The 25360-nt window shown below is 41.3% G+C and overlaps 1 protein-coding gene and 1 long non-coding RNA gene across 2 annotated transcripts; one reads left to right on the forward strand and one right to left on the reverse strand.

Moving 5' to 3' along the window:
• Positions 1 to 3: 3 nt before the first annotated feature.
• Positions 4 to 25123, forward strand: QTRT2 (queuine tRNA-ribosyltransferase accessory subunit 2). The gene is made up of 10 exons (XM_045902898.3): positions 4 to 155; positions 316 to 435; positions 5097 to 5314; positions 6094 to 6149; positions 7852 to 7928; positions 9502 to 9714; positions 15713 to 15912; positions 18568 to 18719; positions 20827 to 20944; positions 23035 to 25123. Exons 3-10 carry the CDS (start codon positions 5115 to 5117, stop codon positions 23264 to 23266), a joined length of 1248 nt encoding a protein of 415 aa, XP_045758854.1. The 5' UTR covers positions 4 to 155; positions 316 to 435; positions 5097 to 5114; the 3' UTR covers positions 23267 to 25123.
• LOC123863396 (uncharacterized) lies at positions 9423 to 11061 on the reverse strand. Its single transcript, XR_006795548.3, has 2 exons — positions 10835 to 11061; positions 9423 to 9696 (listed from the first exon to the last, which is right to left on the reverse strand). It is a non-coding gene; the product is annotated as an uncharacterized LOC123863396 (long non-coding RNA).
• Positions 25124 to 25360: the final 237 nt, after the last annotated feature.

The following is a 25360-nucleotide window of genomic DNA, read 5'->3' on the forward strand; positions in this document are numbered from 1 at the left end:
TTCCTGGCGCCCGGGGATGACGCAGTGCTCCCTGATTGGCTCTGCAGCGGAGGCGGTGGTTTAGGGGGCCGAGAATTCTGCTAGCCGGACACGTGGTAGCGAAATACGAGGAGTTTGAGGGGTCTCAAGGCCAAAACAAGGTGGGAGGTGTGCAGGTAAGTGCCCCCTTTTCCTGTTAGAATGGGGGCTACCACGGGTGGATGAGTCGCGTCGCTCTCAGACGCGTACTCGTTGTGTTGCAGTAACTGTAGTTGTACCCCTGACATGTTTCTCCTTCCCTTTTCTGGCTCTCCTGGTGGATCTTGGCTTCTCTAGGTCCAGATTCTCCCAAATCGTGTAAGCTTCACTGCATCTCAGAGAGAAAAGGGCCTCCTTTCCACCGGCCTCTGCTCAAGAATCAGACTCTCAGCCGGAAGTGTTTTCTGGACTGCACAGGTATGATACTTAGGAGGGTTGGACGATCTCGAATCCTTGAGCTAAGGGCTTCGCGAGGTCTGGGGCCAGTGGAGGGGGCCCATGGAGTAAAGAAAAATCCATCCTATTGACTGAACTTAGATGTTCCAGGAGGCAGTACTTCCTAGGATACATGGATTTGTAAGGAGAGGTTAGTGGTTTACGTGGGAGCTTTGAACCCAGCTTTGTGGCTGTATGACCTGAGGAAACTTTAATAACGCGAACCCCGGATTTACTCATCGGCAAACCTAAATCACTGGAATATTGTAACGAAGAAAAATCAATGTAAACATAGAGCTTTGCCAGGAAACAAACTATACTAGACTTGAGATTGGTGAAAATGAGATCAGGGAAGTTGTGTCCTCGTACTATTGCAGAGATCATAGGACCTGCTCTGTAACTTGAGTGTCTATCAGAAGGGTGATGATGGTTGAATAAATTGTGTCACATCCAATTTATGTAATATCATGAAGTAGTTATTTTAAAAGGATAAATTAGTTCTGTGTCTCTTCTCCAGGAAAGATATCCATTTCCTCCTGGGAAAAAAGCAAATTGCAAAGAAGTGCATACAGTGTGGTATGTTTCCATTAAAAAAAAAAAAATCCCCTCCCATACACGAGTATGTTTAAATGTTTGTATGAGTATGGAGAAACGTTGTAGAGGCTGGGAGGATGGATAGAGGCAGAGAAGAAAGGTAAGGGAAAACAAAGAAAATAACAAGAACACTATAGCAAAATGGAAAATATGACTATAAAATTGTATCTTAACATTACAATTAATATAAACATTGCATATGTGTATGGACAAGATGAGACTTCTAATAGGCTATCAGCCTATTAGAGTACAACCTCTAAAGCCAGACTTCCATGATTTAAGTCCTGGCTCTGCCACTTCCCAGATGGTGACTCTATTACCCTCAGTTTTCTCATGTAAAATGCACTTAATAGCATCTGTCTTACAAGGTCGATATGATGATACATTTTAGCAGGGTTAATATGGAAAAGACAGTAAATGCCCAATAAATGTTAGCTGCTACTATTGTCATTATGTGAAATTGTTAACTTATATCGTGATCACTGACATATTTAGGTTTACTTCTACCATCTTATTTTGTATTTTCTATATTTGATGTGCTTTTTGGTCTCTTTTCCTCTTTCTTGCCTTTTATTGTATTAACCAGTTTTTCTTTTATCATCCCCCATCCCTCACCAATGGTTTCAGAAATTATGCATTCCATCATTAATCTTTTAATGGTTACTTTAAAAATTTTGGCACACATGCTTAACAGTTTGACATGATTCATTATCTCTCTCCCCCTCCCAAATAGTATAAGGATTTTAGAATACTCTACCTCTGAATAGGCTGTCTCATCTTCTGTTATTGTTTTCTAGAATTTAAAATCCATCATTTCTGTGTCTTTCTGAGTCAACTCAGTGCACCATATTGTTTAGAAGTCCTTCAGACTTTTTTCTATGCATATATAAACATTGTAGCATGTATGTGTACATATGTGTTTATAAATATGTATACAGTTTTTCTTTCACAAAAAAAATGTGCTCACCTAAGCTTACTCTTTTCCCTTAGCATATCACAATCATGACAGTCAGTAGAGAATTCATCTAAAAAACATTTAGAAATCCCTTCTTCTGAGGGAATGCTGGGGAGGCGGGGTGGGGCATGTGTGGCACTGGAACTGTTAGGACATGTCAGTACAATGCTACCAGAGGTGCAGGGAATCTCTGTTAGCCCTCGTGAAGGCATAGATCCATTGCCAGCTTATCACTTGTCCTTAAAGTGATAAAGTTTTTTTCCATGAACCATTTCCAGGTGGCTTTTGTTAATGGTTTTTCCTTAAGACTTTCCTCGGAACTCCCTTTGTAAAAGTGAAGTGTGAATGTATATTTAGAAAAGCATAACACCACAAATCTTAGAAGATACCTTCAGTGAGTGACCCACAGGGGAGAGGGTGATGATGAAGGCAAATAAAAGTCAGTTGGTATTTTGGAGACTATTGGTTTGTTTCTTGAGAAATTTGCTTGGTTTAGATTATATCCCTCCCAAAGCATTTTTTTTTTAAAGATTTCATTTATTTATTTGAGAGAGAGAGAGAGAGAGACAGCGAGAGAGGGAACACAAGCAGGGGGGAGAGGGAGAAGCAGGCCTCCCGCGGAGCAGGGAGCCCGATGCGGGGCTCGATCCCAGGACCCTGAGATCATGACCCGAGCCGAAGGCAGACGCTCAACGACTGAGCCACCCAGGCGCCCCAGCATTTTTTTTTTTTTAAGATTTTATTTATTTATTTGACAGAGACATCGGGAGAGGGAACACAAACAGGGGGAGCAGGAGAGGGAGAAGCCTCTTAATGACTGAGCCACTCAGGCACCCCCCAAAGCATGTTTTAAAAAAACATGTACATGAATATGTGTATGTGCGTATTTATGTTTACATTACTCCGTGATAAAAACTTGTATTTGAGCCCTTAGAAAATGGGTGCACTAATAAAAATTATCATAAACTGAACAGTGAATGGGGAAAGGAAAGTGCAGTTCTTCTAGCTCTGGGCAAAGTTGGATTTTTTTTTTTTTAATGTTGATTTCCAGCTGAAGGGCATTTTCTAATGCCCTCTAATATTTGTATTCATTCTCATGTTACAGAGAATCACTGACAATAGCAATTTATCTAGTACAATACTTTCTCTTGGGGCACCTGGGTGGCTCAGTAGGTTAAACGTCAGCCTTCAGCTCAGGTCATGATTCCAGGGTCCTGGGATCGAGCCCCGCATCAGACTCCCTGCTCGGCGGGAAGCCTGCTTCTCCCTCTCCCACTCCCCCTGCTTGTGTTCCCTCTCTCGCTGTGTCTCTCTCTGTCAAATAAATAAAAAATACTTTTTCTTAAATGCAGCCGTCACTTTTCCTTGTTTGCTTTTTTGTTTGGTGACATGTTGATTTATCATCATTAGGATGGGACTTTTAAGAAGCCCCAAACAGCAGGTGTGAGTACATAGCATCAAAGTCCTGCACTATGGAGAGAGCCAAGTGGATACTCCTCTCTAGCTGACCTAGTGGGTTCAGTATATGAAGCTGAGGATTTTGAATTTTATCTTTAAAAATATGGGGATTAAACTTTTGTGCATTGTATCACAGGAGAACCCATCTCTGCATCCAAGAACATGGCCAGTGTCCTCTAGAGCTCCCAAGGACCTAATGACAGACCTTGCGTTAAGAATGAAGAAATCTGTTTCTTCAATTGAGGGAACAGTGGGAAAGGGAGATAAGAGAAAATGCTTTCAGAATTGAGCGGATTATTAATCACAATTGAAACTCTTCTGTTAGAAGATGGGGACTCCTAGAACATGTTCATTGTTTCCTTCCGCAAGGATAGGTCTAAGAGGTCCCTAAGAGAAAGCTAAGTGTTGGAAGCCAAGAGTCTGGGCTTCCGGATCTAGTTGCTGCTTCTCTCTTTTTTTTTTTTTTAAAGATTTTTATTTATTTATTTGACAGAGAGAGAGACACAGCGAGAGAGGGAACACAAGCAGGGGGAGGGGGAGAGGGAGAAGCAGGCTTCCCCCTGAGCAGGGAGCCCGACGTGGGGCTCCATCCCAGGACCCTGAAATGACCCGAGCCGAAGGCAGATGCTCAGCGACTGAGCCACCCAGGCACCCCGCTGCTTCCCTCTTGGACAGTCCCTGTGTCTAACCTTGGGGAATCTGAGGACCAGTGGGTTTCCTTTCAGTTATCTTTACATAGATATGTAAATCATTACTTACCCTTCCTACTCCAGATAATATGCTCGTGTGGCATTTGGATTCCTGTGTGGTACCCCATAGGGCATGAATACAGGAACTGGTCCTCTTTCCTTTTTTGGTTCTCAGATTAAAGAATGTGCATTCTTATTTTGTTGTTCAGTCTTTGAGATTGGTTTGTTTGAGCCTGACCCTGAGGGTGGATCTGTGCTAGGTGTATAGACAAGATCCAGGGCATGCTACACAAAAGGACCAGGGACTAGTCGCCAAGATCCCTGATAAAAGTAAAGCTGAATTGCTTATGAATTGCATGTATGCTCCATGTGGTTTCTCACTTCTATTTGGACACCATATAAGAACAAATTGGAAAATAATCTTACCTCTCAGAGATAATCTCTATCTTTTGATGCATATTGTTACATATAGTTCAATAAACACCAGGATGCTGTTTTGGAACCTGCTTTCTTTACTTAACATATTAGGAGAAATTGCTATGTTGCCTAGCATTCTCTCAAATTGAAGAAAGGAAAAAAAGGATCAAATCAGTAATCAGTATAGCCTAAGCAGTGTGGCCTTCTTCTATATACATTTTCAGGGCTGAAAGCTAGCCTTTGGCAAAAGAATGCACACTCTTTCTGTGATTAGTCCTTATTCCTGTCCTTCCATTTGTTTGATTTTCATCATTGTAGACAAAAATTCCATGACCGAATTTAAATGTGGTTGATGTCATCATTTTGCTCTGGGTCTTTGGGGAAAGATATCTTCCCTGATATCTAAAACAATTGTATACTGGAAGTAGTAATAAACATGCTGTCATTCATCATCGTGTAGGTTATTTTGTAAAATGCTTAGCCTTTAGATGTCATGGAACTCCTGAATTTACTCTTCTTTTCTTAATTAGGTAGAGGAATCTCTTAGGATGAAGCTGAGTCTTACCAAGGTAGTTGATGGCTGTCGCCTAGGAAAAATAAAAAACCTGGGCAAAACAGGGGACCACACCATGGACATTCCAGCCTGCCTTCTATACACCAAGACCGGCTCTGCCCCACACCTGACCCATCAGACACTGCATACTATCCACAGGCTTCCTGCCATGGCTCAGCTTACGCTGTCCTCGTTGTAAGTGTTAGACCCGATCACTTAAGTATCAACTCTGGCAGCAGCTCAGATACCTTAATAAGGTGCAGTAAAGAGAAAGACTTTTTTGATCATATGCACAAAATTTATAGATTTTTAGAATGAAATCAGATGTCAAGTGTTAATACGTCATCTGGCCCTAATCTGGAAGCCATAGGCCGGACCTGTATGTCAGAGCTGCTTCACTATTCCTCTGGCCCAACTGTGCCAGTATGGTGGTCCTCATTGCCTCCCAGAGGTGACAGGGCACAGGGCAGGGAATGCTCTGTGAGAACTAAACTTGGTCTCTAGAGGCTGTCTTCATGCACCAGCCTCAAATGTTTCCCTGTATCTGCACATGTACTTGCTAGTACTACATTATGAAAACAAAACTAATGGATTTAGATCATTTTATGTAATGTACATACTGACTTTATGCTTAATTGAAGAACCTGCTGTATGATGAAATAACTGCAATATTGTGTTAATAATAGTGATTTTAAAGGGGAGAGGGGAGGAAGAAAATCTGGGCATTTGGAAGCAGTTGATCTTTGCCAGTTTCTGTTCTCACTACTTGTAAGTTGAAGATCTGTACTCTGGCTAATAAACACAGCCTAATGAATTGGGACTCTTGAATATGGCATCCTTTTTTGTTCAAGACTACTACTACTACTCCTCCTCCTCTCACATAGCTTGATGGGTGCAGGGAAGTGGATTTCAGTTGTTGCACAGAGTGTCTGTAGAATGATTCATTATTATGTATTTTTCTGTTTTGCTTACAGGGCAGAACACCATGAAATCTTGGCGGACTATAAGGAAGGAATTGGAAAGTTTATAGGTAAAAATCAAGTTATTTGTGTTTGCCTCATGACATATTAATTTGAAGTTTGGAGGCGCTGTTGATTGATCTTTCATTCATACATGTACTTATTCATTAATTTAATGAGCATTTATTGGGCATCTAAGAACTACGCATTGGGGATTCAGAGATGAGTAGGAACAGTTGCTTCCGCAGTGGAACTCAGAGCCTGTCTGAAATAAAGATAAATAGGTAATTCTAGTAGGATGCAGTGACCGCATTTGCAGGATTAGGAATATGTACATGTACCAGGAGAGCCCAGAGGGAGGAGCACATAACTTGCTGTAGGGTTCATGTGGACGGAGGTCAGACTAAGGAAAGGATTCTTGAGAGAGGGAGGAAGAAGGGGTAACTTATCTGAGTCAAGGAAAAGTAAGACTTAGCCAGGTCGGGAGGTGGGTGCAGTGGTGGTGGCAGACAGGTGTGGGCAGACATCCCAGGCACAGAGCAAAGACCCAGAGGTAAGAAACTGCATGGGGCATACCTAAGATGCAAAGCAGTCTAGCCGTGTTTGAGCCTAAAACGTAAGATGAAGCAGAAGATGAAGTGTTTATCTATAGCTGTATTCTGGTATGTTAATATTATCTTTTGTTCCAGAAATAGGATTTTATATACAGATGCATGTGTCCATTTGATTATAGGAAAAGTTTCGCAGTGGCAGCTAGAGAATTCATTCTTCTGTAGACCACTTTCTCCTGAGCTTTCTCCCAATATCTAAGACTCACTTAAGTGAATGAAAATTCTGTTTCCACTGGTTATTCAGTCCTCTGCTTCTCTGGGAAATTGCATAACGACTTGTTGGTCACAAGGCCCTGTTTTCAAGTAGAAGGATTTATGTAATGTTTTCCTTGGACTGAATCCAATTTTAAAACCAGTTTTAAAGTATACAAGCATATAATTAAGTGAAAATAGCTTAAAAAGCTTTCTAGAGATAACTATAATAATTGAAATTGTGGAAAAATAGGTGGAGAACTGCAGAGTTGTTTTTTGTTTTTTGCTTGCTTCTGGGTCTTTTTTCAGTGAAATCCTTTTTTTTTTTTTAATGAAAATATAAGGTAGCATAGGAAATTTAAGCACATATGGTTTAGTGAGCACTTTAAAAAAATTTTTTTATATGACTATATTTTTGACTAAAGAACCCAAGAAATTTCTTCTTGAGTCAATGAAACTTACTGAGAATTCGATCCATTTTTATTCAGTATGCTATAGCTTCCCTGTAATTCTGTCCCGGGGTCCCATGATGTGGGATAGCTTTATTATTAATCAGATTAGCTTTTGACCATATTATTTTGTCTTTCCAGTAGCTTGTTCCTTTGGATGGTACCTAAAATGAACATACTAGATATTATATTTTTCTTCAAAACAAATCAAGTAGGGTCAACATAACATGCCACTAAACACTTTTATTGTATTTCATACTTTAAGAAACACTTTTCCTTTGTAGCAACTCAGTCATTAGACACGAACCTTTAATTCTTTTTTCAGATGAGTAGGTTTTAAAGGTAATCTTTTCATTCATGTTGACAGGCCTCTTATAATTCTAAGATCGGGTATGAACAGTTTACTACGTCTAGCGATACTTACTTTATCCAGTAGTACACATATGAAGCTGCTCTCTGTTACAACACAGTGTAATTGTTGATGTAAGTGTTTGCAAGAGTTCTTTTTTATGTTTATACAGGCATGCCAGAATCACTCTTGTACTGTTCCCTGCATGATCCAGTGAGCCCCTGCCCAGCCGGTTATGTAACAAACAAGGTGTGTTCTCAGAAAGGCCTCCAAGGCTGCAGCTTCGTCCCAGAAAGTCAGCCTGTTGTAGCTTTCCAGTGCTAGATCCCACTGCCTGGGATGCTAGCCCATTCCTGACCCCTTTATACCTTCTCCTTATTTCGATGAATATAGTGGGATGAGTGGTTTATAGGAATTAGAGTAGGGCTGCCTGCAGACGGGGTAAGGAATATATCCTCAGCATTTTCATTGTTGCAAAAAAATTTGGGGATGAAGGAGGGTCAAGTACATAGCAAAAAAAGAAATTGCTATGATGGTAGAAAGCAATAGTTTTTTTGTGCCATGCTTTATTTGCAGTTTTAACAACCTCAGGAAGCGCTAGGAAAGTTGCTGATGAGTGTTATCACATGTATAACTATATATAGTAGAATCTCCGTGTAATACTGCTTGCTTTTAGAACAGCATTTGAAAAAGCTGGGTGCACAGCCAGAGATTTTAGCTAGTGAAGAACAGTATCAAAAGGACTTCATTAAAAGTCCCCACCTGAGACATGGCGCATTGGTCTTGTACCTGCGGACTACATTCTGGCAAGCCCTCCATATATGCTGGTGCTTTACGAATGCAGCTACTTTTCCTGCACCCGCTTTATCGATGTCAACAGTATCTATTAATCTTACCTAAGAAAAGTATTTTAAGTGAATCTTCTGCTTTAAACTTCTTTTTATTTTGTAATTTTAATCCAAAAGAGGGTATTTTTACCTCAGTTATCTACCCCATTTGTAAGGGAGAGAGGATTCATTTAAACAGTGTTCTTAAGCCTTAGGCCAGAATAAAAAGACTCTATGTGGTGTCCCCATTCATGTCCTTGTCAGTCTCTTCTAAGAAGAAAGATACTATAGGGGAAGGAGTAACCAAAGAAAGAACATTCTATAGAGATGTTTACATACATTCTGACTTCTTTGTATCTGTATCTAACTCAATCCAGTAAGAACTTACTAACCTTCAATAATGTGTGAGGCCCTAGACTAGGCTTTTGGGGCACAGACATGAATTGGGATACTCAGTACTATCGTTTCTATAAAAGAAATAAGTACAGATTGCTGCAAGAGCTTAGAAGAGTGAGTGATGGATTATGCCCAGATAGGTTTGGGGGGCACAATAGAGTAGATGATATTTGGACCTTTCTTGAAGGATGCATAGTATTTTACCAGGCAGAGAAGTAGGGGGAGGGCATTTCAGCCAAAAGGAACAATGTGATCAAAGACAGAGAACAATCAAAGTCTGTGGTGTGTTTAGAGACAGCATGCATGGGGTGCGGTCTCGGAGAATGGAAGACTGGGCTGGGAAAGTATCCCAAAGAATTCTTGGGGCTAGCTCAGAAGCTGGCTGTGTGGTCACTGAAGGATTCTCTATGAGCTATAAGGTGCTCGGAGAATTGGAATATAGTACAAGAAGCTTCTACCCCCCACGCCTAAGATAGTGAATGCCACCATCTCTCTATTTGTAAGGAAGGATTAAATTCAGTATTGCTTTATCATTTTATTATTTCCTTTTGATTTGCATTTCACTCTTGCTGATTCCTCATCATTTTGTTCCATGGCAGTCTGTGTCCGTGTGGGGTCTTGGGGGACGAGTGGAAATGACTGCTTCCAAGTTCATGGCAATTCAGCAGACCCTTCAGCCAGACTGGTTCCAGTGTCTGTCAGATGGAGAGGCATCTTGCGAGGAAGCAACTTCCATAAAAAGAGCCAGGAAGTCTGTTGATCGATCGCTTCTATTCCTGGATAATTGTCTACGGCTACAGGAAGAGTCAGAGGTAAGTCTGCAGCACCCACCACTCCTTGCTGTTTGAAACTCTGGCTTACTGCCATTCTCTGCTCCTCCTCCTGCTTCCCTGCTTCTCACTTCCTGGTCTCTGTTACTCTCCTGTTTTCTTGTCCTGAGCCATACGTGTTCTAACTCTCCAGAATTCTGCCTTAGGCTCTCTTTTCTCCCCACTCTGGGTGTTTTCCCTGGGCAACCTCCCCTTGGTTTTAATTGCTGAATAATTCGCAAATTGCGTGGATAACCAAGCTCTCTCTGCTTAGCTTCAGAATGACATAAAGTGGACTGCAGCTGGGTTCTACTAGAGTATCCCTCACATGCACCTCAAACTCAGAGGAAACCAAACTCAGTATCTGATCTCCTCAAACCTTTCTTTTCCTCTCTGTCTTAGTTCATAGCGGCTAAGTTCCTCAGCCCAGAAATTTGAGTCTTTCAAGACTCCTTTTTAAAAAAGTTTTATTTAAAATCAATTAATTAACATATAGTGTATTATTAGTTTCAGAGGTAGAGTTTAGCGATTCATCAGTTGCATATAACACCCAGTGCTCGTTACATTACATGCCCTCCGTGATGCCCATCACCCAGTTACCCCAGCCCCCTGCCTACCTCCCCTCCAGCAACCCTCAGTTTGTTTCCTAGAGTTAAGAGTCCCATATGTTTTGTCTCCCTTCCTGATTTCGTCTTTTTTTTTTTTTAAAGATTTTATTTATTTATTTGACAAAGAGAGAGAGACAGTGAGAGCAGGAACACAAGCAGGGGGAGTGGGAGAGGGAGAAGCAGGCCTCCTGCCGAGCAGGGAGCCCAATGCGGTGCTCGATCCCAGGACCCTGGGATCATGACCTGAGCCGAAGGTAGACGCTTAACGACTGAGCCACCCAGGCGCCCCCTGATTTCGTCTTATTTTATTTTTCCCTCTCTTCCCCTATGTTCATTTGTTTGGTTTCTTAAATTCCACATTCAAGGCTCCTTTTAATACCCAATTTAATATCCAATTGTTTGCTCCTTCTTGATTCCATCTCCCTGAATATATCTAGGATCTACCCCCACCTCCCCGTCTTTCTTAGCACCACCTTGAGGCACAATAACCTCATCATCTCTTATGTAGACATTACCTTTTAATTACTCTGTCTCTTCTCATTTCCATCCAATCCATCTTCAGCCCAGCTATCTGAGAGATCTTCATAAGACACAAATCGCCCATATCCATTTCCCTAAGAGAATTTAATGACTCTCTGTGTCAACTCTTATGTGACATGGACAGGCTGCTGTGACCTGACCTCTGCCTACTCCAGCTCAGTGCCGACCGCTTTCTCCTGTGTTTGAGGCCCTTCTGAGTCACCCACAGTTCCCTGAGGCATTTCCCTGTTTCATTTTGCTGAGGCTGTACACGGACTTCCTTCTGGACTGTTTTTTTTTTTTTTTTCTGATCTCTAGCCATATTGCTTCTCTTGTTTCCAGACCCAGCTCATTCCATTTCATTCATCGTTCTAGGGAACTGTCCCTGACCCTTCCAGGAAGTTCTATTCATCCTTTGCCACCCGTTTCATTTGTATGTGGCTATATTATAGCTCTGACTGGAGCTATATACTCATAGTGCAATGATTTCTTAATGGCGTTTATCTTTATTAGATTGTGACCTCCTTAAACTCAGTTTTTGAGTGTCCTTTTTGTATCCATCATGTAGCAGAATGCCTGACATAAGTGAGCCCTCAGTAAATGTTTGCTGATGGTGGCTGGTATTGACAGGCTGGGGAGGATGAAGCTGTGGTGGTAGATCAGATATCCTGGTAGCAGAGTGAATGAAGCTGGGAAAGGATGTAGTCACGAGAGAACAGAGCTGGTGAGAGAAGAGAAGGTGTGACCGGAGGGGAGAATTCAGTGTTCAGATCACTTATGTGGAGTAATCCTGAGCAATATGATCAGGTCCCACTGTGGCAAAGTGCACTGAGGTTGAGGAACATTGTTATCTTGAGTGTACCAATAAAAAATATAATTGGCTGATAAAGTTAGTATACATAAAATGATTGGAGGAAACTTAGTTGTCATTCTGAATAGAACTCTCGTATCCGCAGTAAGAGTTCAGCGTGGGGACATTGCCGTGGGTCCTAATTGTTAGTGTTGCTCACTAGCAATTGTTTTGAGTCAATCATTATCCCTGTAGGGTGAGTAATAATGTTTACATGAGTAGAAAGGAGGACAGGGAGTGTGACAGCATGATTATTAGAACAGCCGGATGAGCCTCAAGTCCCTCTTCCATGCTAGTCAGCTTTATCATTTCACATTATTGCTGTGTGGTGGTCCCTCTTTCTATCCCATGATCATGCTGTTTTCTTGACATGATTATTAATAGCGCCCTCTTTTACACTTACATGTGTCCTAGATTTTTTTTTTTTGAAAGAGAACTTTTTATTACTTTTACGTACAGAAAATTCGATGGTGCACACTTAGCCCAGTTTGGTGGCCAGTTCTTTAGCCTCTGCCTTTCTCAGCTTGGCCATGTGAACCACCGACTTTGGACCCAGGACATTGCCTCCCCAGTGATGGCAGATCTCATCATATCTGTCACTGTAATTGGTTCTGATAGCTTCCAGCAGCTTAGCCCGAGCTCCTTTATCTTCCAAGTTAACCTGTGTGAGGGCAACAGTGGTGCAGGTCTTCCTGTGGACCAGATGCTCCAGCCTGGCCTTCCCCTTGATAATGCAGGAGGGAACCCCCATCTTATGACATAGGACAGGCAGGAACACAACCAGCTGAATGGGATCCACGTCATGTGCAGTCACTACCAGCTGAGCCTTCTTATTTTCCACCAATGTGGTGACTATTAACCCCAGCTGGAAGGACAGGCGGCATTTTAGTGGGGACATCCCCTTTGCTGGCAGCTTTCTTCTCAGCCCGGACCAACAATCTTGGCTTCTTCTCTTGCTTGGTCTCTGCTCTGTATTTGTGGGCCGGCTTAAGCAGGTTGATTAGTTGTTTGGCGGTCCAAGGCCAAGGTCTTGGGTGAACTGGTTAATTGCAGGATGTACTTTCAGATGTTTATAGAGAAAAGCCCTTTGCCACTGCAGCTGGATGTAGCAGGGCCATTTGACACAGCGGGTGAGGTCCCTTTTGGGCTGGATGTCCTGTCCAATGCCAAAATTCTTGGGCCTTTCCTCAGGCAGGGGTTAGGGCTATGCCAGTCACGTAAAGGGGCAGGCCCATTTAGCTACCTGCTTTGTATGTCTGCATACATCTTTCCCTTTTCCTGTGATTTCTTCCTTTTTTACTCACTGGATCTTCTTATTCTGAACGCCCTTGAATACTGAAGCTCCCCAAAGTTCTAGTGTTGGCTTTCTTCTCCACATATTTCCTGGGCCAGGGATGGCAAATGGGTTTGATCCCAAGGTGCTTGGAGCTGTGCCTGGGTGCAACAGGAAGAGAGTACCTATCTGTCACCCATGTCTGCTGTGGGGAGTGGCAGCAGTGTGCCAGGGTTGCTGTTCCAGCCTGGGTCGTCACATTGGTATCACACGTGTCCTCGATGACTGATGACCTCAAACTCAGAATGCACAAAACAGAATGATCATCTTGCCTCATTCTCCACTCTTTTCCTAGGATTCCCTGTCTTTGCTCTTCCCAGTCTCTCCCTGGACTTCTAGAACAGGAGCCAGGAGTCATCCTAGACTTTTCATCCTCTCCGTGAGCAAGTAAATGGTCAAGTTTGTTGATTGTACCTTCTTTTTTTTTTTTTTTAAGATTTTTATTTATTTGAGAGAGAGAGAGAACATGAGCAGGGGGAGGGGCAGAGAGAGAGGGAGAAGCAGACTCCTTGCTGAGCAGGGAGCCCAACCCCACTGAGTCGGGAGCCCGGCGTGGGGCTCGATCTCAGGACCCCGGGATCATGATCTGAGTCCAAGGCAGACGCTTAACTGACAACTGACTGAGCCACCCAGGTGCCCCTGTTGATTGTACCTTCTGATGGGAGTTTCAGATCCTGTCCTTCCCCTTCACTCACTGCCACTGCCTTAGCCTGGGTCTTCTTTGTCTTTCACCTGAATTATGAAACTTGCCTCCTACGTATCCTTTAGCCATACTCACTCTTAATTCATTCTCCACACAGCTGCCCAAGGGTTCTTTCTGATTGTGTCCCTCCTACTTAAACTGAGAAGCAAAATTCCCTCTTCACCGCATTCCAGGCTTTCTCCCCAATCCTCTCTTCTACCAGAGAGCCACTCTTGATTTGCATTTTTACTTTTTAGTTGCATACACATAGTTTTTACATACATGCATTACTGTATGGGGTTTTCATTACATGAGTATGATCATATGTTCAGAAATGTGCTTGTTTTGTTTAGCAATATCTCAAAACTCTCTGTCAGTGCATACATTGCTATATCTACTGCATTTTTTTTTTTAAGATTTTATTTATCTATTTGTCAGAGAGAGAGAGAGAGCACAAGCAGGGGGAGTGGCAGGCAGAGGGAGAAGCAGGCTCCCTGCTGAGCAGGGAGCCCGATGCGGGACTCGATCCCAGGACACCGAGATCATGACCTGAGCCGAAGGCAGACGCTTAACCATCTGAGCCACCCAGGCGTCCCTCTACTGCATTATTTTTAAAACACCTGTGTAGAAAGCCATACTGTGAATGTATCATAATTCCTGTAAGCCTTTACACTATTGATGTATGTAAGTTTCCAGTTTTTCATTATTCTAAACATTTTGTAAATATACCTTGATGCATATGAATGAATATATTTGTAGGAATGATTCTTAGAAGTGGAATTTTAGGACGTAAAGATAAAAGCATTGACTTTTTTTTTTTTAAAGATTTTATTTATTTATTTGACACAGAGAGAGAGCGAGCACACAAGCAGGGGGAGTGGCAGGCAGAGGCAGAGGGAGAAGCAGGCTCCCCACAGAGCAGGGGCAGCCTGATGTGGGACTCGATCCCAGGATCCCGGGATCATTACCCAAGCCGAAGACAGTCGCTTAACCAACTGAGCCACCCAGGCACCCAAAGCATTGACATTTTGAGAAGTGTTGTCTACTTGCTCTCCCAAGAAGCTGAACTAATCTTTACTCTCTCTGGTTATCAGAGTATGTGTCATTTCTCTAATACTTTACCTCTACAGTGTTGCTTTCTGTCTTTTAACTATTTTTTCAGAGTGATGGGCAAAAGTGGTATCTAACTATTTCTAATTTGTATTTCCTTCCTGGTGAGCTTTAGTTAGCTCTCCACATGTGTACAGCGTATTCACATTTACTTTTCTGAAGTTCATATTCACATATCTGCCCAGATTTCTATGGGGTTGTCATTTCCATAGAAGATTTGTTGGAGGTTTCCTATAGTATTTGTCTATTTCATTGCGCAGTGAGCTCTCCTTTGCCTTTGTCTCACTAGAGAAGTTTTTCACTATTTTCACCATTTCACTAGAGAAGTTTTGTACTTAAATACATTAGCCTTTTCTGGTAAGCTTTAGCTTGCTTAGGGAGGCCTTCCTTACTCCAAGACTATGAAAACTTGAATATATCTTTTTGAGACTCGGGTAACTCTTCTGTATGTTTAGATTAGAGGGCCACTGGGATTTATTTTTGAGGATGGTGTGCAGTGTAGGTTTATTTTTTTCCAAATGGATTGTCAGTTATCCTAACCACAGAGTTCTTAAAGTTATCTCTAACAGAGAGACTTGGAGGTAGCTTAAAGTGGGCCTGGATAGTCATTTAAACGAATGAAAACTGATACTTTTGTCCTTTCCCTCTCATACTTGCTCAGTGTGTGTTTAATTTAACCTAAGCTCAAACATGACTGCATGTACTGATTGCTCAGTTTCTCTTTTCTTACCTATTTGGGTGGCTTTCAAGTGGTGTGTTTTGGGGAGGAGGGAGCCCCATCCCCCTCTCATGCTTCAACTGTAGCAGCTGCACCAAGATCTCTTCCATGTGAAGTTCATTTAAATGAAGGTCTCCACTATTGGAAACAGTTAAAAGCATTTAGTCCTTTCTCCCCTTAGGTCCTTCAGAAAAGTACCATCATTGGAGTGATTGAAGGTGGAGACGTGATGGAGGAGAGGCTGAGGTCAGCACGGGAGACCGCCAAGCGGCCCGTAGGTGGCTTCCTTCTGGATGGCTTTCAAGGGAATCCAGCAACCCTGGAAACTAGACTGTACTTGTTGTCATCAGTCACCGCAGAGCTGCCGGAAGACAAACCAAGGCTAGTGTTCAGTTAGGATGCAGGCCACGCCTTGTGGGCTGCAGGGCAGGAGTGCTGGTGTTGTGTATTATGCAGAATCTCTACATGGGCATGTCTTTTGATGAACTGATTATGTCCTTTCTGGGCTGAGTCTGCTGAAGCAGACTATGGAGTGAGTTTCCATCACAGCTGTCCCACCTTCAATTTCAGAACATAGATGAGGAAAATTGCCATGTGAATTAGTTTATTTTATTGACTGACTGATTTAAAAGATTTTATTTATTTATTTTGACAGAGAGAGAGATAGCGAGAGCAGGAACACATGCAGGGGGAGTGGGAGAGGGAGAAGCAGGCTCCCCGCGGAGCAGGAAGCCCGATGTGGGGCTCGATCCCAGGACCCTGGGATCATGACTTGAGCCGAAGGCAGATGCTTAATGGCTGAGCCACCCAGGCGCCCCCTGAATTAGTTTATTTGATCTTCATAAGTGAGGGCAAGTGTTATACTGTTTCACCTCATTTTTATGCCAAATGCAAATTTGTTCTTTATTCATTATACCATGGTGCCTGGGGACAGGTATAAAATCATGGGGAACTCTGGCCTTAATCAAGGAAAGTTGAGGACAGATCTTGGGTGCCTAGCAGAATGAACATGGGCTGTAGTAATAATAAGGACGTTGAAGAAGTTCTTAGATTTGAGGCAGGTTGTTAAGTCACTTTTTTGAAATCAAGAGGACTGGCAACACTAATGGGGCTGGTCCTTTCCATAAACACGGGATTCACTATATACTGGTGTAGAGAAGCGATCTGCAAGATTCAAAGCTCAAAATCCCAAGGTTCTGAGTGCAGCTGATGTCTTATTAGACTACCCACATTTTTCTTTTTTTTTCTTTTCTTTTTGTTTTAAATCCCTAGTCTTTCATCCAACTTGGTATGAATATTCATGATTTTTTCCTACAGATCTGTTAAGGGGTTTGATTATAGGATGCTGCTTTATGCCCCTCAGGCTGTTGAATGGTATATAGTATATGTAAATTTTACCACTTAAAAAAAAAATCCAGGTATAACTTGCGATAAGGTGTGTGAATCTTATATGCAGTTTGATGGATTTTTACACATGAATACAACCTGGAAACATCAGCCAGAGCAAGATACTTCCAGTAGCCCGGGCAGTACTTGCCCCCCAGTTTTAACCTAGCTCTCTTGTGTTCATTGCTCCCCATCCTGTGCTGATTTTGTTCTGATGCAGATAACAATTCACCACTAGTATTTCTAGTTTTTTCTAGACTTCTTTGAGCTAAGTGCTCACAGATGTCTGTTACTGGATTTGAGAGCTGGGATTGTTTTCATTCTATAATGTGCGTAGAAATGCCAGCTTCAGTTGGAGGGGAGTTCTAAAACATTACATTAGTTGAAGGAAACTGTAGTCAGAAAAACCGGCATATATTTAAGTGTTCTGGTTGTTTAATATTACATAAGCCTTTTTTGGACTTCTCTTAGAAATCAGGGAGTCTGTAAGCTTTTCTCCACCAGTTTATAAAAGGGACTATGGGTAGAAAAACAAACAAAAGATAGCAGCCAGCCAGCCAGCCAACCCTGATCAAGTGCACCTCCCCCTCTTGTTTTAGTGGCAAAACCCGGTTGAGTGGTATGATAACTCCCAGAATGCCTTACCGATTACCTCTGAAAATACCATCTCATCCCACCATGCAGACTCTTTATTAATGGAGAAAATAAAAGAAGAATAAAGAAAGTCAAATAGAGTCTCAGATCATATGGGCAGAGTTGAAATTCTGAGAGCAAGAGTTGCTTTGCAAATGAACCTATAAAGAATACAGTAGATAAAAAATATCTTTCTTGAGCCAATTATGAAAAAGAATTCTAGGCAAAATACAGTTAAAACATGGAAAGTATTTGAGGGGGAAATAAAGCACACAGCTTTGCACTCTTTAAAAAATTTTTTTAAAAAAATTGATGTATAGTTGACATATAGCTTTGCACCCTCAAAAAAGTCTTATGTCATGGATACACAGGCTGTAAAGTTCAGTTGAAGACTAGGGAGGTTGTTTAGAAGGAATGGGAGGGGAAAGGAAACTAACCTTTATTGAACTTCTCTTTGGGACCCGAAACTCCACAGTGTGCTTTTTCAAATATCTCCTTAATCTTTACAACAAATCTGTGAGGTATGTATTACTGCTCTTGTTTTTAAGATTAGAAAACTAAAACCCAGAATGGTTAAGAAACCTTCCCCAAATAGCACAGTAAGTAAATAAAAGGCAGAGCTGGGATTCGAGCCCAGGTCTCTCTGCTGTCAAAGTCCTATGTCCTTTCTATCACACCTTATTATCTGTTGTCTGCCATGCAACTGTGGTTGGTGGGTTTCATTATTACTACTTTTTTTTTTTTTTAAAGATTTTATTTGAGAGAGTGTGCATGAGCAGGGGGAGGGGTAGAGGGAGAGGGAAAGGGGGAGAGGGAGAAGTGGACTTGAGCGTGGTGCTGGACATGGGGCTCAATCCCAGGACCCTGGGATCATGGCCTGAACTGAAGGCAGATGCTTAACCGACTGAGCCACCCAGGTGCCCTCATTATTACTACTTTTAACGCCCTCTGGGAAGAGTCTCTGCTTCCATTCCTGGCATTGTCCTCATATCACTGTTCTTACTGTTGTTTTCACAGGCTAATCTGTGGAGTCAGCCGGCCAGATGAGGTCCTCGAGTGTATTGAAAGGGGAGTGGACTTATTTGAGAGTTTTTTCCCTTATCAAGTGACAGAGCGGGGATGTGCCCTGACTTTCAGCTTTGATTACCAGCCGAACCCTGAAGAGACACGTAGGTCTTCTGAAGTTAGTCTCTGTTATCCTTAAGTTTCTTCTATTTCCTTTTCATTACTGGCCTTGAATCACAAGCCAGAAATATGTGCATACTATAACGCCAGCCTTTTATAAAACTACCATGTTTGTTTCTTATCTGTATGCTCTGGCATGTTGGCATACAAAACCGTAGCTCCTCAATATTATGGAGTGATCTTAAAGTGAGCAGAACCAAGAAAAACAAAACCCTTTCTATTAACAATCTGAAAAAAGAACATTCAGAGTGAATAGTGATGAAAATCTAAGAACAGAAAACCTTTGAACTACTTAGTAAAAGTTAATTTAGTTTTTCACAAAAGAGTTCTTGTCTGCTTTTTGCAAACCCCATGCTATCAGAATTCAGGGAGTCTCTCACCCCCTCTGATCCTAGTGTTACTTTTGCTTTTTTTGTTTTTTGGTTTTTTTACACACAGGGATGTGAAAGCTAATATTCTTTGAAGCACCACCATTTTCTTGTATTGCTTAGTTATTCAGAAGTCAAGAATATCAGTTTCAGAGTCTGACATTTGACTGACAATAGAAAAAGAGTTGGGATATGGGCTTTGGGCCGGGGTCCCTTAGAGTATCTACCCAGTTTTTCTGGAGAGTGTTGCATGCCTTGTCTGCCCTCTGGCCTTCACCGGTGTGATTTCCTTTCCCATTTCCTGCTGTCCTTTGAATTCCTCCTCTGTCACTGCTGGCCCTACATTTAGCTTGGGCCAGAGACTTCCTTAAAGATTCATTTTCTTCCCCACAAGTTATTAAAATTTCATCCAGAAGATGTTACAGTTTTGTAAAGTAATCTAACAATTAACAGAAATTGAATTACTTCTGGAAACAAAATAAATCAGATTGGTCAAATTCTTATATATAAGAGGTCAGTTTTGCTGTCCTTTAAACTGCCTAGAACATAATGTATACGGGTGGAAAAGCATACCACAAACACTATAAATGTTCATTTACAAGCTTAATTATTTCCACAAGGACATGGGTAACTGTTAATCATTCTGTACCATGAATATGTAAAACATAAGAACCTGATATTGAGTTCTCCAGAACAGACAAATTCCTTTTTGGCTAGAGAAAGCTGTTTCTTTATGATCAGGAAAATTGAAATAGTTTGAACATTTTCCACTAAAGTATTATTATTAATCATATTTGTGTGTGTGTATATGTAGTAAATTAAAGTCTTTTGTTAATTGCAAAGTGAAAATTACAAAGGAATAAGTTGCCTAATATAGGAACTAATATAGTTCCCCCTAGTGATAAGGATTTTCCAGAAAGCCAGGGCATTATTGTGGTTTCCCACATCAGCATGCAAATTCATGGCAGCAAAATTATAATAGTCCTCTGCTCAGTGCTCAGGTCACTTCTCTCTTTCCTTTGATCTGAACAAAATTACCTTCTTAGGACTGTCTGCCCATTCTCCTTGGGCTGACCCTGCGTTTGTTACTACTCCTTCCCAATAAAACTTCTCTACTTGCCCTTGTTCAAGACAGCTGGCTCTTTGCATAGTAACTGGTGTTTTCCTTATATATCCAGGAATGTTCTTTCTTAAAGAGTTCAAGGGAACAACTCAAGTCCCCATATAGTTCTGGATAATCTGAGTTCCCTGGAAGGCTAGGGTCCCCATAAAATACATAAATTAAAACCATATTGTACTTTTAATCTATTTGGAACATAAGCAGTTACAAAGCACAATTAATTTGCATGGATATGATGATGAGACATAACTCCAATATACACTCACAAATTTATCTCTGTCTCTCTCAAACACACACACACACACACACACTCTCCCCAACTGTTTTCTTAAAATCACTCTTTGACAGTAAGATTATATATTATCTACTTGTAACCATAGTTTGCTTAGACATTGTTGAATCTCCAAGTTTTGATGTTATAGAGAATATGTCAGTGATCATCTTGACCCATATTACTACTTTTCTTATGTCATTTCCTTAGGATAAATTCTCATGAATGGAATTTACAGGGTCAAAGGCCATAAAATAGTTACTGAAATAATCTCCCAATGGCCAGTCTTTATCTGATTTTTATTCAAGACTTGTTGTTGGTTTGTCCTTCAGTATTACAACAAAATGGGATACAGGAAGAAATAAAATATGTGGATCAAACAAAGAAAATTAAAACAACCAGTTGCAACCAAGAAATGACATCATTTGAAATTAATCTGAAGGAAAAAAAGTAAGGAATTTTTTTTAGATTTTGATTTCTGACTTTTTAATTTTAGTCTGTTTTAAAAGTTTATGTAACCGTTCCCTTTTCAGTTTATGACTTCATAAAATATTTATAGTTGGATATTATTTGGGCCTTCTTAAATTCAGTTCCAGAAAAACTCATTTTTTCTGCAGATGAGTTTGTGTACTTTGTCTTGTCAGAAAACCGAGGCTAGAAAAGTGGTGTTTTAGAAGAGCTGTCAGAAAGATTAGACCAAATCTATTGTCTGGTGTCTTTTACTCTTTCTGATTACTTTAAATAATGTCAGAGCAAAATAAAGATTTAAAGATAAAAAACAACAAAGTGTTTCAATTCTAAGGAACTTAAGTCATCTTGGTTATATACAGGTCATAAATCTTAATAAAATATTTCCCTCTATAAAGAATGAACTAAGATATCTTGTAATTTTGTATTTGGCCCAAAGTTGTAATTATTAGTGAACCGCTGAGAGGTTTTTCTGTGAGTTTGGTATTCTCACTTTAGTGCTGGGGTGTTTTTTGTCTTATGTAAAGGAACATTCTAGGGATTCAGATTTAATTTATGTCCATCTAGGAATAGTACAGACTTGAAAATTTATGAAAGAATATGAAAATCCTAGGTCTGATCTATATTCTATAGAGGCTTCTTGATTGTAGGTCTGAAATGGTGATGTTTACTACATTTAACTTGAAAAATAGACAAGGAGATTCATTTCTGTTTTTCAAATGCTAGGGTAATATAAATGGGTTACTACTAAACTTCTCTCACATTATAGGTGTAACTGGAAATTGTAGTTCTTTTATTGTCAGCACTAGACTTGAAGTTCAGAGCCTAGCACTGCTCATTGGCTCTGTGACCTTGGTCAAGTCATTTAACTTCCTTTTTTTTTAAAGTAAGCTCCATGCCCAATGTGGGGCTTGAACTCAACATCCCTGAGATCGAGAGTTGCATATTCTACTGACTGGGCCAGCCAGGCGCCCCTTAACTTCTTTTTAATAGCTGATAAAAAGTAACACATATGTAGTGCTTAGTATGTGCCGAGCAGTGTACAAATCCTTTGGGTTTTTTGTTTTTTTTTTTAAGATTTATTTGACAATGAGCAGGCCAGTTAGCTCAGTTGGTTAGAGCGTGGTGCTAATAGTAAGATTTATTTGACAGAGAGAGAGAGAGAGCGCACAGCAGGGGGAGCGGCAGGCAGAGGGAGAAGGAAAAGCAGGCTCCCCACTGAGCAGGGAGCATGATGGACGTGGGGCTCAATCCCAGAACCCTGGGATCATGACCCAAGCCGAAGGCAGATGCCCAACAGAGTGAGCCACCCAGGTGGCCCCCCCCCTTTTTTTTAAGATTTTATTTATTTGACACAGAGAGAGAATCCTTTGCTATATTAACTCACTTAATTCTTGTAATAACTCCCTAAGGTAGATGCTGTTATCATAGTTATTACCACTACAGATGAGAAAACAAAGACACAGAGGCAAGTTAAGTGACTTGCCCAAGTGAGTTGTGAGCTGGGCATCAGACCTAAGGCCCTGTAGCTCGGGAGCCCTTCCTCTCGACCCCCTTAGTAGTCTTCATTGGGAAGTGACAATAAAAATGCCTGTCTTCAAAGGTGTTTGCAGAGGTTAAGTGAGACTGTGTATGTCAAAGTGCTTTGCAGTCCACACACACACACAAAAGCTCTGCAAGTGAAAGGTCGTACCATGTCTTCTGTACTAGTTCTGGTGGTGAGTGGGAGACGTGTGTCATGCATCAGAACAGCATTTATTGTCCTTGTGTGCCATTACAGTGTGACTAACAAAGCTCAGCATGAGGGAGTGACCCTGGGACTCTCTCCTGATGCTCTTGTGTAAGCCTCAGTCCCGGAAGTTAGATCTGTCAGGGGAAGATTCCCGAGTCTCCTGACTCATCGTGCCCTAGGTTAACTTTTCACCACATTGTCATCCTAAGCAGGTGCCCAGCACTACATTTGCCAGTGAGGTTATTAATTATTGGTTATGTACCAGCAGAATAGATAGCCAAGGCTGTGGATCGCTTGTATTCCTCATTTTCTCGACTATTGTTGTAACTTCCTTTCTCAGGTACCAGGAGGACTTTGATCCACTTGTGAGAGGGTGTTCCTGTTACTGCTGTAAGAATCATACTCGTGCGTACATCCACCATCTGCTGGTGACCAACGAGCTGTTGGCTGGGGTCCTGCTTATGATGCACAACTTTGAACACTATTTTGGATTTTTCCACTCCATCCGGGAAGCACTAAAAAGCGACAGACTGTCACAGTTGAAAGAGCTCATCCGCAGGCAAGCATCTTGAGACCTGGCATACGCAAGTCTGACTCTTTACACTGAGCCTGTCCCGCTGTTGGAATGTGGGAAGAAGAGAACAAGAAATGATCTTAGCTTTAATCATTTATATTTGAGAATAGGATCTGCTTATAAATAAGGAACGTTTGAACAAACTCTGCTGACTTGAGGGTAAAGAGATTTCTTCCAAAGACTTAAGTGACCCCAGCTGATCAGAAAGAATTGAACCATGACCTCTAATATTTCAGTGCTAACTTTCAGTCAATGGAGATTCGTTTAGTCAAAGACAAAAGCTTTAGTTGTGAAGGGGCAGCCCTGAAGCAGGGTTGATGAGATTGTGTGGGTTCAGAGAGTTGGATCAGAGCTTGAAAAGGGATGATTGGTCACGAGCAGCATGACTTCTGTAGACACATGACTGCTGACTGTAAAAGCAATCTGGCTAATTTTAAGAGTTTCCTAGTTTTAATCCTTATATTCTCAGGAGCCTCTTAGACACTTGTGCCTTCCAAGCTGCCTCACTGCTGCAGTCAGTCAGAAAAGGTTCTGGTGACTTAAGTAGGCTCGCATCTTCATGGAATGTGGGGCTCACACATTGCTCCTAGGATCAGTTGGCCCAGGGCACCTTCGTTTGACCACATGATCTATGTGTGACTTGTCTCCTGAGAGCCCATGCAATTGCCGGTTACGAGGTGAAAGTTTGCCTAGATGCTTTCATTTGGTCATACAGATCCACTTTGGTCTGCCCTTCAGGCCATTAATAGTCTGACCACATAAGAACTGTAGCCCCAGCAGTTGGGGAGATTCATTCACCATGTGTTCACTTGGACAGAGCCCTGGCCTGGCAAATGGAAGCTTGGGTTTCAGTTCTACTCAGCTGTGACACCAGGCAAATCACTTAACCCCTCCATGCCTATTTCCTCCTGAACAAACATGGTCAGGCATGGGGGGTAGGACTACATGAACTTCCAAGATTCTATCTAGCTGTAATGTTGGGGGAACAAAAAGTTGTCAATGACAGTCATAACCTTCTTGTGTCCTTGTTTACTGATCACTGTTGGCCTAGTGAAAAGTGCAGTGGTACCAGGAATCAGGCAACAGTCGAGATGTTTGAGAGCCTAGAAAGAGGTTTGGCCTGTGACTTCTGAAGTGGTTGGTGAGTTGGCATCAGCAGATCCTGAGACTGGGAAGACCTTCCTGGATCATCTCTGATTCTATGAGTTTTTTCTGCTCTCACCAAAGGAGTGACATTCGTGCTGATGTGACAGGTGATTTTTATTTTCCTTGGGCTTTTCTATATTTGTCATGTTTTCTGTAAGAGTACATTCACACATAGTTTTTGTAAAAACAACCAACAGAACCAAAAAAATGCCTTTGTTTTTGTAGGAGCATGGAATATATTTGTTTTACATTCTTAGGCTATATTTTGCTATTTTTTTCATTTCAGTGGGCATTACTGACATTGTTTTTAATTATGTGGTTACTCTATTTTTATGTGTTAGGTATCTATATGTTTTTCTTTTATTAATGATTTAGGAATGTCCATGACATTCCTATAGTCTCTCCATGAATGGCAAGGGTAGTTAGGAAAGAGTTCTGCTCTCAAGGATCTGCTTGCTTTGAAATATATTGGACTAGACTCGTTCATATGTTTATATTCCTGTTCAAGGCCATATCCATTGTTGGAAGAGTATTAATATCCCAGAGTCCATATAAAATTTATGAGTTTTATTTATGTTCAAAACACTGTGTTCTGCTCAAGCATTGTTCATTTTTCTGGGTCTTTTTCTTATTAGCACATTTGGAAAAAATGTTTTTTTCCTTTAATGTAAGTCAATTAAAGTCAATAGCCAATAAACATTTTTAATTAAAAAAATATACTGTCTTGTTTCCTGTAAATACTAGTGAGTCTGTTAGGCAACCTATTAAATTTCCATGGTACTAGAAATGTTCTCCATTGGAAAAGAATTTTTTTCTACATTTATTTCATCTGTGGTCCATTGTTTTAAGTGCACTCACACTAAATGCAGAATCCAAGGAGATTCAGCAATGTATCTGTCTCTTTAAATTATATAATTAGGGGCCTTAAGGCCATGCTAGCACATAA

This window comes from Mirounga angustirostris, unplaced genomic scaffold (genome assembly GCF_029215605.1).
Source record: "Mirounga angustirostris isolate CCGP_5_RB_7025 unplaced genomic scaffold, mMirAng1.0.hap1 SCAF_1, whole genome shotgun sequence".
NCBI classification, from domain to species: domain Eukaryota; kingdom Metazoa; phylum Chordata; class Mammalia; order Carnivora; family Phocidae; genus Mirounga; species Mirounga angustirostris.

What these genes read in the sequence shown, in the direction of transcription:
- QTRT2 (XM_045902898.3), top strand. Translation starts at nt 5,115, where the DNA reads ATGAAGCTGAGTCTTACCAAGGTAGTTGATGGCTGTCGCCTAGGAAAA. An exon ending in CCGGTTATGTAACAAACAAG is followed by an intron (nt 7,929 to 9,501) that starts GTGTGTTCTCAG and finishes GTTCCATGGCAG; the next exon opens with TCTGTGTCCGTGTGGGGTCT. An exon ending in GCCGAACCCTGAAGAGACAC is followed by an intron (nt 18,720 to 20,826) that starts GTAGGTCTTCTG and finishes TTTGTCCTTCAG; the next exon opens with TATTACAACAAAATGGGATA.